Source organism: Elephas maximus, chromosome 9 (assembly GCF_024166365.1).
Source record: "Elephas maximus indicus isolate mEleMax1 chromosome 9, mEleMax1 primary haplotype, whole genome shotgun sequence".
Classification (NCBI taxonomy): domain Eukaryota; kingdom Metazoa; phylum Chordata; class Mammalia; order Proboscidea; family Elephantidae; genus Elephas; species Elephas maximus.
Window position 1 is genome coordinate 75032849 of NC_064827.1, and position 15326 is coordinate 75048174.

Below are 15326 nucleotides of genomic sequence, written 5' to 3' on the forward strand. Positions count from 1 at the left end.
AGAAAATGAGACAGACTGATAAATAAGTGGAGGAACTACCTAATCCCTTAATCGCTTTGAAAATTAGTTACATTGCTTATAATTATTATACACATAAAGTAGTGTGAGGACAGAGATAAGAAGAACTCTAACAGAGTACACTCTGGGAATTTTCATTTCTTCTGTATGTCATTGGCTCAAAATATCAGAGTAACAGGCATTGAGAGAATAAAATTCTACCTCAGCAGTGCCAATCCCTACTTTATTTTTTTGTTCGCTGTGTGCCGTCAAGTCGATACACCAACTAGTCACTAGGAATTCAACTGGGCACGGAGAGCATGAACCAGTTCTTCAGCTACAGATCTGAGAAGGGGGTCTGACCATCACACACAGGCATGAAGAATACTGCCCATGGTAACCCATTTATCCCAGCTGTGGCAAACACTAAATGTCAAGCTCATCTTGCTCAAGGGTATATGAAAAATAAAAGACCTGTTTAAAATACTGCAAATGAGGGAAAGGGAAAGTCACCTCTCGGAAGAAGAATGCATTTCTGAAAAACATTAAGAAATGTGTTTCAAGAAACTGGCATTCTTAAGTAGAAAACAACATTGACCACTACAAAACAAGATCAGAAAGCCATGAGAGAAAAGGGAGTAAAAAGACAACAAATATGAGCCTTATGAAAAAAGGATAGAAGAAAAAAGGGTGGCTTTCCAGGATAATAAAAATGCATGGCATCAATCAGTTCCTATTTGCCGGGAGCAAGAGAGGAAGAAGACCCAGGAATCAGAGGCAGAAATAGTCTGCTGATCTAATTGCCTCCATGAACTAATACCTCCTTTGCCATGAGACCAGAAGAAATGGAGTGTCTGGCTACCATTACTGAACATTTTGACCAAGGATCCAATAGCTGGATCTTCATTAAAAGGAAGAAAAAATGTGGAACAGAACTTCAAATTCTTATTGGAAAACAGATTTACTGGATACATTGAAACTGGAGGAAACCTCTGAATCTACTGCCTGGAAACAACTTTAAGCCTAGAACTGAAACTATCCCATGAAGTCATCTATAAACTAAACAACATTTTAACTCATTCAATAAAGAAGGTTCACGTTGAGCACTGCATTCTTTTAAAGAATTATCTGTGGGGAAATGGACAATTCATCTAAAAACACACTGTCATCGAGTCGATTCTGACTCATTAGAGACCCCATAGGGCTTCCAAGACTATAAACCTCATGGAAGAAGACTGCCAAGTTTTTCTCCCAATGAGCCGCTGGTGGTTTTGAACTGCTGACCTTTTGGTTAGCAGTCAGTTACTTTAACCACTACACCACCAAAAACCAAAACCAAACCCTTTGCCGTTGAGTTGATTCCAATTCATAGCGACCGTACAGGACAGAGTAGAACTGCCCCATAGAGTTTCTAAGGAGCACCTGGTAGATTTGAACTGCCGACCTTTTGGTTAGTAGGCGTAGCACTCAACTACTACACCACCAGGGTTTCCACTACACCACCAGGGCTCCCCTTAAATGGACTATAGTATAGTAACTCTAAAACACAGAAAAGAACTTTAAGGGGCCGAGAGTTTAAGTTAACAGTGGTGAAACAATACGGGCAGAGACAGGGAGAATGGTGACACAATGTGAAAGTACGTTACCACTGTCAATGAACCGTATATGTAAAAACTGTCAAATGGGTGTATGTTTTGTTGTATATATTTTCAGCAAAAAATTTTTTTTTAATTTTAAATGCCTGGCACTAGACACATTACTTATATTGTATTCTTGCCGAAATATTTAAACAAAACAAAACAATAAGACAAATCCTAAACATGGGACACTCTATAAATGAACTTATCTGGACTCTCTAAAAAGCCAATGTCAGAGATAAAAAAGGGCAGAACTGTTTTACATGAAAGGAAACTAGAGACATGACAGCTAAGTACAACATACGATCCCTAACTAGACCCAGGATCAAAACAAACAGTTACAAAGGACATTATTGGAACATCATTGTAATTCACCACATTAACAGGAAAAATATATCATCTCAATACATGTAGAAAAAGTGTTTGATAAAGTCAGCATCAATTCATAATAAAAACTCTTAGCAAACTAGGAATAGACAGGAGCTGCTCAGCCTGATAAAGGGCATCTAAGAAAAGCTTACAGCTATCAACATACTTGATGGTGAGATATTGGCACTTTGTCCTGAATTCAGGTACATAACCAGTGTATCTGCTCTTACTATACCTATTCAACATCATACCAGAGGTCTTAGCCAGTGAAATAAGGCAAGAAATAAAAGGTAGAAGGATCAGAAAGGAGGAAGTAAAATTGTCATTATTTGCAAAAGAATCTAAAAACAAGTTATTAGAATTAATAAGTAAATTTAGCAAGGTTACTGAGTACAAGATTGATATACCCCCCCCAAAAAAGTCTACCGTATTTCTATATGCTAGCAACAATTAGAAAAGAAGATTTAAAAAGCAATATCATTAACAAGTATCATAACCTATGATTGAATCTAACAAAAATGTTCAAGACCCTACACTAAAAACTACAAAACACTGCTGAGAGAAATTTTATAAGATTTTTAAAGACAGATATACCATTTTCATGGATTAGAAGAGTCAATATTATATATAGCAATGCTACAAATTAACCTAAAGACTCAATGCAATTTCCATCAAAATTGTGAAAACTGACAGATTCTAAAACTTATATGAAAATACAAGGGGCTTAGAGTATTCAAAACAATCTGAAGAGCAACAACAAAATTGAAGGACTTACACTACCTGATAACAAGTCTTATTTTAAAGGTATAGAAATTAAAATAAAGTGGTACTGGTGCAAGCATAGAGGAAATAAATAAACCTTCATAGGAAAATATACTGTTAAGTACCTACAAATAATCAGATTATCATCAGTAACAGCAAAAGCTAAAAGACAGTGGAGAAATATCTTCAAAGGTCTGGAGGAAATTCTTTCAACCTAAAACTCTGTGCCCATACAAACTATTAATCAAATGTGAGAAAATAGACATATTTTTCAGCCATATAAAAATTCAAAGTTTACCTTTTATGTACCCTTTCTACAAGCCCACTGGTGTGGTTGTCTCCTATAGAACTTGAGTATATACTCCAGAAAACAAATTATAACAAAACAATAACACAGGAGCCAGAAAATAATAAAATCCCAGAGTAATAGTGAAGGGACATTCCAGAATTAAAATACAGCCACCTTTATAATGATCAGAACAGAGGGGGAGAGGGAAGGAAAAGCCTCTACAAAACTACAATTTCAAGTTTGGAAAAAATTAAGGACATCATAAAAGCAAATAACACAAGAAAAATGAAAAGCATTTAAAAACTCTGGATGAGGGAGAGGGAAGGGAGAATACTATTTTTAAAAAATCAAAATCCAGATATGACTCGTTTCTAGTCTCAGGCAGCTCCTGAGCTGCGGACTGCACTGCAGACATGGCCAAGTCCAAGAACCACACCACGTATAGCCAGTTTCAAAATGGCACAAAAATGGTATCAATAACCCTGATGACAAAAAAGGTGAATCCTAAGTTCCTAAGGATCATGCACTTTGCCAAAAAACAAAAGGGTCTAAAAAAAACTTTGTCAAGCTAAAGGTCTTGAAGGCAGGGCATCAGTCCCAAGCTCAGGAGGTGTGCTTGTTATCACATGGCCAGGGTGCCAGACTGTGCTGGCCAAAACCTCACACCAAGGCCAAAGTCAAAGCCAAGGCTCCTCATAACAACCCTATAAGGTGAATTTATTACCTTCCTTTATGAAAAAGCTGAGGCTCAGAAATTTAGAACTCAGGTGGAGATTGTATATAGTTCTGGGGACTCAAACTTCAGTGTCTCTAACGCCCACATCCCTGTAGCCCCTCTCACACCCTGCAGTACAACTATTTGTTTGGAGTCAAACAGTATCTTCTCTAAGACTGGTTTCCTTCCTCCCATTTACTCATACAGTCTAGGGTAGAACAATGCAACATTCCTGAAACCTTTCCTGTGGCTAAAGTGAGTTCAAAGGTTCTTGTTTTTTCTTTCTCTCTCTAAACATAACATGGGCAGATTTCCCTTCAGCAACCTGGTCCAGCCCACTCTAAGTATTACTTATCTAACAAAACAAAGCACACACGTTTACTATGGAACCCTCCAAGATTTCTTCCTTTCTCACTGCAGACTAAAATTCCTCCTCCAGTTATAACTTTTCACTTTTCCCCAGAAAAATAAAAAACATTATATAGCCAGTTCTCAAATTACAAACATCCCATTTGTAATATAACTTCTCTAACCTTGACAAGTCATCTTTAATTCTTCTCTAACACGTCATTTGTCACCAAGTCTTGTCAATTCTACCTAAAATCTCTCTCAAATCAGTTCCTTTTCTTTCCATCAAAACCTTACTTCAAGTCCTGATCTTCTGCAATATAAACTATGACACAGTTACATAAACCAGTGGGTTCCATTTTTTTTATGCATTCCTTCCTATCAGTAAAAAATTTCAGCACATGTTTGATTTACATATTTATTCATAAATTATAAGAATGTCCTAAAACAAAAACAAAAAAAACCCACTGCCATTGAGTCAATTTCAACTCATAGCAACCCTAGTATATACATATACATTTAGAAAATAGAAATTTTGGTAGTTGATATAAAAATAAATATAAATTCTAGAGGGAAGGAATGTGCTGTCTCATGGGGGGGCAATTAGGAGTATGTAGCAAGGTGTTTATATGTTTTTGTATGAGAGTCCGACTTAATTTGTAAACTTTCCCTTAAAGCACAAAAATTTAAAAAATAAATAAATAAATAAAAATATAAGTTCTAATTCTGCATCCTACTTTGAAATGTGGCATCTGGGGTCTTAAATGCTAACAAGCGGCCATCTAAGATGCATCAATTGGTCTCAACTCACCTGGATCAAAGGAGAATGAAGAACACCAAGGTCACATGACAACTATGAGCCCAAGAGACAGAAAGGGCCACATGAACCAGAGACTTACATCATCCTGAGACCAGAAGAACTAGATGGTGTCCGGCCACAACTGATGACTGCCCTGACAGGGCGCACAACAGAGAACCCCTGAGGGAGCAGGAGATCAGTGGGATGCAGACCCCAAATTCTCATAAAAAGACCAGACTTAATGGTCTGAATGAGACTAGAGGAATCCCGGCGGTCATGGTCCCCAAACCTTCTGTTGGCACAGGACAGGAACCATTCCCGAAGACAACTCATCAGACATGGAAGGGACTGGACAATGGGTTGGAGAGAGACGTTGATGAGGAGTGAGCTACTTGCATCAGGTGGACACTTGAGACTGTGTTGGCATCTCCTGTCTGGAGGGGAGATGGGAGGGTAGAGAGGGTTAGAAACTGGCAAAATTGTTATGAAAGGAGAGACCGGAAGGGCTGACTCATTAGGAGGGGGAGTAAGTGGGAGTATGGAGTAAGGTGTATATAAGCTTATACGTGACAGACTGACTTGATTTGTAAACGTTCACTTAAAGCTCAATAAAAATTATTAAAATATATATATATATATATATATATAAGTTCTAATATATTCTTCTCACACCCCAACAGATCATCTTGCACAAGCCAGGGATATCACTACTCTACTGCTGCCAGAGTAATCTTTCTAAAAACCCAAATCTGATAATATAACATCCCCAAGTCACCCGTTCAATTGCTCATGCTTCAGGATTGTGTCCCAATGGCATAAGCCTACTTTTTTCAACCTCATCTCCTATAATCTTGATCCACATAACCTGTATTGCAGCTGTAACTTTGATCTCCCTATGTCTGTTGTACACACAGTTCCCTCTGTCTGGAACGTCCTTACCCTTGACAGCCAATGATGTATACATAACTTTATCCCTAAGAGAAAAATACATTCCAAATGCCATAACCAATTTACAAATAATTTTTTGGATATAATCTCTTTTCTGTAGGAACTTAGGCATCTTGAACATAGTTTTTGTTTTACTTCCCTTATCTGGCTCCTTTACAAGTCCTGAATATTTGGAGAAAATCCGTATGGATTCCAGTAAAAGCTGAGGAGGCCAACTATGTTTTATTTTTCTTTCTTGTGTATCTATTTCCAAAAAAAAAAATCCTTTTAAGAAAAAAAGGATGTTGCAAATCCAGAGATTGGTTTTCTCCTAGAACCAGGAAAAAGGCTGAACCTTTTCAGCCTACAACCAGAATTCTAGCCCAGAGTATACACATATTATTATAGATTTAATATTCTGAATAAAAATATACTTCCTAGAGCAATACTCCAGGTTTTACTTTCCTTCTTTCAACCTTCCTATTTGCTATATGACTCCCTCCCTCCAAGTTGGCTACATTGGCTAAGATTAGAAAGATGGAGTAGCGCCAATACATTTTCCAGAAAAGTGGCTGACCCTGTGCATTAATAATGGAGAACCTAGGTCTCCAAAGAGACTTTTGTTCCACTGCCCCAACTCTTCCTACAGTCTCTTCTAGGGACTGGGGTGTGAACATTATGAAGAGACAAAAGAGAAGAGGCATCAGAGGAAGAAGTCCTGGAGAAGTTACATTTAAATTCCTACTCTTATTACACTGCAGGGAGATACATCAGTTGTGCTATACAACAGGCTTCAAAGAAAGCAGCCCAAAAAAAAGATTGTAGCAGAGCTATCTTAAGAGACCAAGGCTGCTTCTCTGTATATGAAAACAACGAGATGAGTTTATCCCCATTTTCAAGTTATATAACTTCCACTATTCTTCCTTTGGGAGCCCCTCTTCCCTTCTGCAAATCTCACTTTGCCTTCAGTTCAAGTCCCAACCTCTTCTGAGAAACCTGTTTAATCCTTTGTTTTCTACGCAACTCATTTGGGCCAAATCAACAGCAAAATGAGATGCCACAGTACAGAGAAGACACCACAGCTGCTTTGGAAGGCAGTTTGGCAGTTCCGCAAGATGTTAAACATACAGTCACTACATGACCCAGCAATTCCACTCCAATGTACATACCCAAGAGCAGTGAAAACGTAAGACGCGCAAAAACTTGTACATGAATTTCATTGCAGCACTACTCATAATACCCAAAAAGCAAAAACAACCCAAATGTCCACCAGCAACAAAATGTGGATAAACAAAATGTAGAATATCCATACAATGGGATATTGTTTGGCAATAAAAAACAATCAAGTACTGACACAGGCTACAACATGGATGAACCTTGAAATCATTACACTAAATGAAAGAAGCCAGACAAAAAAGAACAAATATTGTGTGATTCCTTTTATATGCTCTGCTCGGGGAAACCCTGGTGGCATAGTGGTTAAAGGTTCAGCTACTAACCAAAAGGTCAGCAGTTCAAATCTATCAGGTGGCCCCTGGAAACTCTATGTGGCAGTTCTACTCTGTCCTACACGGTCACTATGAGTTGGCATCAACCCGAAGGCATTGGGTTTTGGATATGCCCAAAACAGGCATACAGGAACACAAAGTACATTAGTGGTTGCCAGGGGTTGGGGAAGCGGGGGGATTGGGGGGGATGGAAAGTGACTGCTAATAGGTATAAAAAAATAGGTATAGAGTGATTAAAATGTTCTGGAACTAGATGGTAGTGATCAATCACACTTTTGTGAATATACAAAAAACATCGTATGCTTTAAAAGGATGAATTTTAAAAGAATTTTATCTCAAGAATGCTGTTTTCAGACTACCATGGCTATCTTACCTGCTGATCTCCTGATTCATTGGCCTCCACAGCCTGTGAGCCAGAGGCCTGCCATCAGACCTGCCACTCTTGCGTTCTCTCTCCCCCAAGATCTCTCTCTCTGACCTCACTTCAAGCTTCTCTGCTATCAGTCACCACTCAAACCCGTGGACCTTCTGTCAGTTCCTGAAATAAGTTAGGGTTTTCTTACCTCAAAAAACCCATTGTCAATGAGAACCCAGTTTGTTCTGTTAACCTGCACCTAAAGTACAATTTTTAAAAAAACCTGCCATCGAGTTGATTCCAACTCATACTGACCCTATATGACAGAACAGAACAGTTCCACAGGGTCTCCAAGGAGCGGCTGGTAGATTCAAACTGCCAACCTTTTGGCTAGCAGCTGTAGCTCACCATAGCTCTTAGCCACTATGCCACCAGGGCTCCTTCTCAACCTCAAGGGCTTTGTATAAGTTCTACCCTTTACTGGAATGAAAAGTTTTGCCCAGTCTCTTTACATGACTAGTGCTATCTCAACTTTAAATCTCAGCTCAAATGTCATCTCTATAGTGAGGCTGTCCCTTGTCACTCTTTCTAAACTAGAACAGCCACTCCTATCATACTCTCTCAACATCTTGTTTGTTTCCTTTATAGCACACCCAGTTTGCCACAACCCTATGAACTGACTTGTTTTTTTTATCTGTCAGGTCCACCTGACTGTAAACACCATGAGAATAGGAATGAATCTGTATTGTTCACCATTGTAATTCTCAACGTCTACCACAATTCTTGGCATTTAGGTGCCAAATAAATAAATAATAATTTTTATTTCCCTAATATGCCATGTCCTCATACATGCTACTCTCTCTGTTGAGACTTCCACTGCCCCCACCATCACCACTATTGCCCCATTACTGCCACCACTGTCCCACCACCACTACCCCATCACTGCCACCATTGCCCCACTACTGCCCCCATCACCACCACCACCATCCCACCACCACTACCCTATCACTGCCACCACTGCCCCACCACCACTGTCCCCCCAATTACCACCACCACTGTCCCCCCAATTACCACCACCACTGCCCTTATCACCACCACTATTGCCTCTACTCTCTGCCACACCTTTAGCCTTTTCACATCCCTACTCATCTCTCATGTCTCACCTAAAACATTATCTCCTTGATAAAGCCTTCTTTCCTTGACCCTCCTGGGAAGACAGTCTCTCCTTCACCTATTTATTTACTCACCATTGGCTGCACCTCTACCATAGCAATCTGGGGGAAAGAGAGGCATAAAGGATAGTGTTTTTGTTCTGCATTTCTGTCTCACTAGTACTTTGGAAGGCCTTAAAGCAAAAAAAAAATCTTTTCATCATTGTGTCCCTAGTACTGAGCACAATGCCAGGCACACAACTATGACAATAATAACAATAATGGCTGACATTTATTGAGCACTTTATATGTGCTTGGCACTTCTTACTGCAATTGTAGGTGAATGAATGAATTTCTTGGTCACCAACCTCACAAAGATCACAGTCTGGAAGCAACAAAAGACTGGTATACGGACTAATACAGAATAAAGGCCAATTCAGTTGCCCTGTCCTGCTCCTATGCCTTCAAATCTTAGCAAAGCTTTTCTCTGAGTCCATGAATGTGTCAGGTTTCTTCAAACTCACTTAGAATACTTTCTTCGATTACTTACAACCCACTTCCTGCATTTGGTGCCTGAAAACAATTTCTGGGATGTCACCACAAGCAATATTAAACCGCCACACAGTTTCCTGCTGTGTGTCTGCACTATCAGTTAAATTGTTTCATATCAACCACATTCCAATCCACTGGGATCGCTCAAAAACTAAATAAGATTTAAACATACCTGTGGAACACTGCCAGTTATCACTGCTTCTTTTATCACTCCAGATAAACATCTGCTCAGGTTTAAGGTTTAGGAGCTTTCCAGGGTGCTACTAGCATCCTGGTGACTTGCTCTTTCCTTTGTTAATTACATTTGGTTTGAGGCAAGGCCATGTTCCTTTATTAAAATGAAGGAACTTTTTTTAGTAAGGAGCAGCCAGCCTAGAGCATAGCAATTTGGTTTAAAACCAGTCCAACATAAAAACTCTTCCTCCCTAAGAGCTCAAATACCCAAGTTGTTCTTTGAACGCTATGTACACTTAAGTCTTGGTTAGGATTCTAATTCAGATCCTAATGTATTTCTTAAATTCATTCTACAAACTTCCTAAAAAAACATGCACCAAGTACTGGGTTGAGGAAGGAACTTCAAACAAAAATAAGACTACCTCTGTTCTCAAAAAGTTTATGTCTGGTTTAATACAGGGGACAAGGAACTGGACTTTGTGCTATGACAGTGATAAACACAACAGGCCAGAGAAACACAAATGAGGGGTACCTGAGCCAGGTGGAGGTAGGGATGGTAGGAGGTAGGGACCTGGCATCAGGGCAGGCTTCCTGGGGGTAGTATCTAACCTAAGGCCTATAAGCTCTCCCATTCTCCCATTTGAAAAACGTGGTTAATAAGCAGTAGCACCTTCATCATTGGGCAGCTGTGAGGATTTGATGATATGGTTCACATAAAGCGTTCTCACGGTGCCTGACAGAGATTGTGCGTGCCTCACCACTTTAGCTTGAAAGTTTGATTAAGTGCTAAATCTCAGTATCTGTGCCTAGCAACTCAACTACTTTACTACTGATAATCCAACACACATCAGCTTCACAATTACACACAGTATTGTTTTAATCAGTTTTTTTTTTTTTAAATGAGACAATGTTAAGTCCTGTTTTATACATTAACAGTCTAATTCCTTGATCATCAAAACTTTTTTCTCCACAATCTAAGATACAACTATTGGTCTCTTTTCATTCATAGCAAAGGAGAGTAAAGAAAACCAAAGACTCAAGGAAGCAATTAGTCCAAAGGACTAACGGACCACAGGAATCACAGCCTCTACTAGCCTGAGACCAGAAGAACTAGATGGTGCCCGACTACTGCTACCAACCACTCTGACCAGGATCACAACAGAAGGTCTCAATTAGAGTGGGGAAAAAATGTTGAACAAAATTCAAATTCATAAAAAAGACCAGGCTCACTGGTCTGAGAGAGACGTGAGGAACCCCCAAGACTATGGCCCTTAGCACCCTTCTAACTTGGAACTGAAGCCACTCCTGGAGATCACCCTTCAGCTGAATAATAGACCAACCAGCCAAACCCATTGTTGTTGAGTCAATTTCAACTCATAGCGACCCGACAGAAGAGCAGAACTGCCCCAAAGGGTTTTCAAGGAGCAGCCTGGTGGATTTGAACTACCAACTTTTTGGTTAGCAGCAGAACTCTTAACCACTGTGCCACCAGAACTCCGAATAACAGACAGGTCTATAAAATAAACAATAACACCTGTGAGGAAAGTGCTCCTTAGAACAATCATCTATGAGAACAAAAGAGCAACATCAGCCAAAAAACAAAGATGAGAAGGCAGGAAGGTGCAGGAAAACCAGACAAACAGAAATGGGGAACTCAGGGTGGTAACAGGGAGAATGCTGACACACTGTGGGATTGCAAGCAATGTCACAGAACTATTTGTGTATAAATTATTGAATGGGAAACTAATTTGCTCTGTAAACCTTCACCTAAAGCACAACTAAAAAAAAAAAAAAAACTTCCTTCTCCATTAACTGAAACATGCTTTTCTCTGACATTTCTGGCATAAAATATACCAGGATAGACTAGGCTCACGTTCTAAGTCTTTTGATAAAGAAAGTATGAAAGAAAACTAACAATTACTGAATTTTTAATATGGATCCAGCATTCATGTTAGTACTGTGTTAATTCTTCATAATGACCCTGAAACATGGGTATAGTCTGCCTGCCAGGGAAACTGAGGTTGAAAGGTGTAATCTGTGCAAAGTTTCAGTTAGCGGACAACAGAACCCCGGTCTGATTTCAAAGTTTGAGTTCACTCCACCACACTGTCAGCCTGACTCAGTCACATAGCATCAGAGATAATAAGCAAGAGAGAACACTGGGAGCCATAATGCTTTCCTGCTCCAAGGGGCCCCAGAGTACTCTGTCTACCTCTCTCCAAGACTGTCTTAAGTATTAACACCTGTACACTTACATTTCACCTCAGCCAGGTAAATACTTTGGGGTCTGTTCTGTCCTGTCGGGACGGAATGGTTAGTAGTAACCAAAGTTCAATTTTCTCCAACAACTAGGGCAGCTGCTAAGTAGATGGTTCGTTCCCTCACCACCTGTCTATCCCATTCCTAGTTGTAGTTAGAAGTTACATAAACCACGGTCATCATAAATCTCAACTACTTTTCACAGCTTCTGTCCTCATATTCTCTTTCAGTCTCACCATAAGTAAAGACAACACAGTTTCCAAGTCTAACTTTTTATCGCGGAGCAGTCTGGTTTCAAGATCAAGGGGGTTATTCTTTATACTAATTTCACACTTAATACAAATTTCATGCCTTAGTTAGTTCCCTTGCCCAAGTGCTCAGATATTACAGCGATGAGTTCCACAAAACACAATTGAGAAATGTGTGTCAACCTGCTACATTCAAGAGCAAGAGAGGAACTTGATGCCTAGTCATCTGAACTTCTACTTGCTAGATTTGAATGCTGATTCTGACACTGACTGCCTCATGTAGGCAAGATTCTGAACTTCTCTCTAACAAGAAGGGTAAGCATCCTTAAAAGCATACTCTGGGACTCTAGGATGGCTTCTGCAAAGTATTTCTAAGTGCTATTGAAATCCAAGTTTACAACTCTTACTTGGAATCAGTAGCTAAACTTGGAGTGCCTCTTTAATCCCAATGCTCCCAAACTATGTCTTTTTACCTTCCAAGTCTCTTAAGCTCTTGTTTGGAGTATGCGTCTAACTTTTTTCCCTCATTTCCACGAAAATGAAGAATTAACAGCACGTTCATCCAACTTGCCCATTTTCATTATCATAAGCAAACTTTTCTACTTCTGTTTAGCCTATGTCTCAGGGCTGCTGCAGCACATATTAGACACATTTTGTGAGTGGGAGGTCTAAAGCACACAGAGGACTGCAAGGCTGGGCAAGGGTCACACTGAATGGGCAGCACCTGGACATGAGATACAATGTTCCAATAATTATGAGACTTCCCCCTAAAGGCCCTTCCCCTTCCAAACTTCCCCAGACACAATTCTCTAAATGCTGAAATACACTCATTCCATAGACTTTCTTGTAAGAGGGTTTAAAGTGTCTTATGAAAGCTTTTTTAAGGAAAAGCCTATGCTGTCAACTTTGTTTTTAAATGCCCTTAAACAATTCTATTAGTCATAAAGAAAAACTGAACATTTGCTAGTGATTAGAGATAAAGCATCTCACGTTCTGGGACTGAGGAAGGGAGAGGCAGGAAGAAAACCTAGCTGGGAGGGGAGATAGAGTCCAAAGCAACACACCCAAATCGGACTGCATGAAAGTAGCACTTTCCAAAGTCAACTTCTAAGTCTAGAAGGAGGGCAACAATGTTTCAATGTGGAGTTCTCAAGTTAGATGTATAAACAATTTCCCAGAAAACTAACCCCTGACCAGGGACTCCAGGTGAATGAATGAGGGAGGGGATGTGCCAGACTGGATTACAAAACCTTTGCAAAGATTATCAAAATCAGGTGCTCAGTTACAGCACAGAGGTATCTTCCTTCACAGCCTTTGGCCTTTTCTAAGTGGAGACTTTCACAGATAAGAGAGGGAACTAGAAGAGGGAGAGACAGGGCCTTCCTCCTCAGGCCATCCAGACCTTAACCCCAAGAGTAGCCCCTCCCTCTAAGAACCTCACGGGACTTCTGTGGGGGCCAAAGGCCTCACGCAGCCAGACAGCAACCTCCCAGGGCCTGCCAACACTCAGGGGTGCCCCAAACACACCCACCTGGGGAGTTGCTTCCTGAGATTTCCTTCCCTCCTCCCCCGAACAGTTTTATGACCATTTTCTGGGGCTTCTGCAAACCTGGAGTGGGAGCCACCTTGTAATCTCAGCAGTTCCCGCCTTCAGGTGAGGAAGCGACACCTGACCACCGGCGCCCTCCCACCCCCGCGCCTCCCTAGATCGCCATGGCAACCGTCCCCCACCCCGCGTGACGCTGGCACGCGGGGCGCCCCTCCAGTCCCGGCAACAAGTCCCCCGCGCGGCCCGCGGCCTGCAGTCCTGGCCCGGCCTCGCCGCCCCGCGCCCGGCCCGGCCCGGCCGCACTCACTTGATCCTGGAGCCCATGGTCCCCGGGCCTCCTCATGGGCCCGCGGGCCCCGCTCGGCGCTGCGCTGCCCGCCCGCCCGCGGCCGATCGGCCTCCCTCTGGCGCTCTCCCCGCCCCTTCCTCCCTTCCCTCAGGCTGGGGCCCGCCCGCTGAGGTTCGCTCCCTCGCCGCCGACGCCGCCGCTGCCGCCTCCCGGGGCTACTGTATGCGCTCCAACCCGGCGAACGCCATGGTCGCCGGCGCGCGTGCCCGGCGCGCGCCGCCCCCTCCGCCTCTCCCACCCCCGCCCCCTCCCGCCCGCGCCACCGCCGCCGCCGCCCGCGGGGACCGCTGGGAAGTGTAGTCCGCTCGCGGGAGGCGGGGCCGCCTACAGGCGGGGAAAGTGAAACCGCTCTTCAGCCTGCTAGACTGCCGAAGCTCCCCGCATCCAGCTTCCGCGGACTTTGGCTTCCCCGTGCAGTCCCCTAAGGACCCTCATCCCACTGTTCTCCCATAGAAAACTCCACACGCAACCCCCCTGAAGAGATCCAAATCCCACAGAGATCCCAGAGCCCAGATCCTGAAGCCCATGGTCCCCAGCCTCTTCATGGAGTTACTCCCCTATGGAGTTCTTCCACCCAGTAGCTCTTGCTTACAGAGAACTCTATCTCACTCGTGCCTCGATGAAGACTCAAGTTTTCCCTTTTAAATTCCATACTTCCCAATACAGTTCCTTGAGGGAGTCACAGGTCCTCTACTCTTCTTTATCACACCATCCACTTCCCCACATGGTCCTTGATAGAGACCCATTCCTCTCTCCTCAGACCTTTAAGGAGACCCCAAATACCCATAGAAAAGCCACCTGGGGGCTTCATAGGCTCCATGGGGTGGCTCAGCTCTGCCCTACCCTTAAGAACCTATGTCTCCCTTTATCAGCCATTTTGGGGCTTCAGTACAGAAACCTCATGTCACCATAACAGTTCTTGACAGAGAATAACTCAATGCAAATGAAGGTATTTGAGAGCCAAGTTTGCTAACCTTCTACCTACCTCTGCTCCCCCTTGGGGCTTACTTTTATGAACACCCTAATTTCATTCCCTCTAGGCCTGGGAGGATCACCAAGGAAGCAATAATAATAGCTATCATTGCTACCACTTAATGAGGGGGTAAGCAAGTGCTCTCTCAGAACCAAGCACTGTATTTTCCAATCCTCACAGTAATCCTGTGAGTTTATCCTCCACTTACCAAAGAGGAAACTGAGGTAGGTGCCCAAGGTTACACAGCTACAGCTGGTGAAGCCAAGATTAGCACACTGGTTGAATGATTCCAGACACACATGACGTAGTCATACTTTAGAGTGGCACCTTTGACTACAAGTCAGAAGACACTATAAGCTCATAGG

The 15326-nt window shown here is 42.2% G+C and overlaps 1 protein-coding gene across 21 annotated transcripts in view; it reads right to left on the reverse strand.

The window, feature by feature from the left end:
* Window positions 1–14203, reverse strand: part of DENND1A (DENN domain containing 1A) — a 568035-nt gene extending 553832 nt beyond the window's left edge. For 11 of the 21 annotated variants that reach the window (XM_049895674.1, XM_049895675.1, XM_049895681.1 and 8 more), the window contains exon 1: window positions 5017–8610. In XM_049895674.1, the coding sequence (XP_049751631.1) occupies window positions 5017–5249 (233 nt within the window). In that variant the 5' untranslated portion in view covers window positions 5250–8610. Of the gene's footprint in view, window positions 1–4928; window positions 8611–13699; window positions 13784–13946 lie in introns of those variants that run through there. The other 10 variants (XM_049895693.1, XM_049895692.1, XM_049895683.1 and 7 more) reach the window with 9 other exon arrangements.
* Window positions 14204–15326: the final 1123 nt, after the last annotated feature.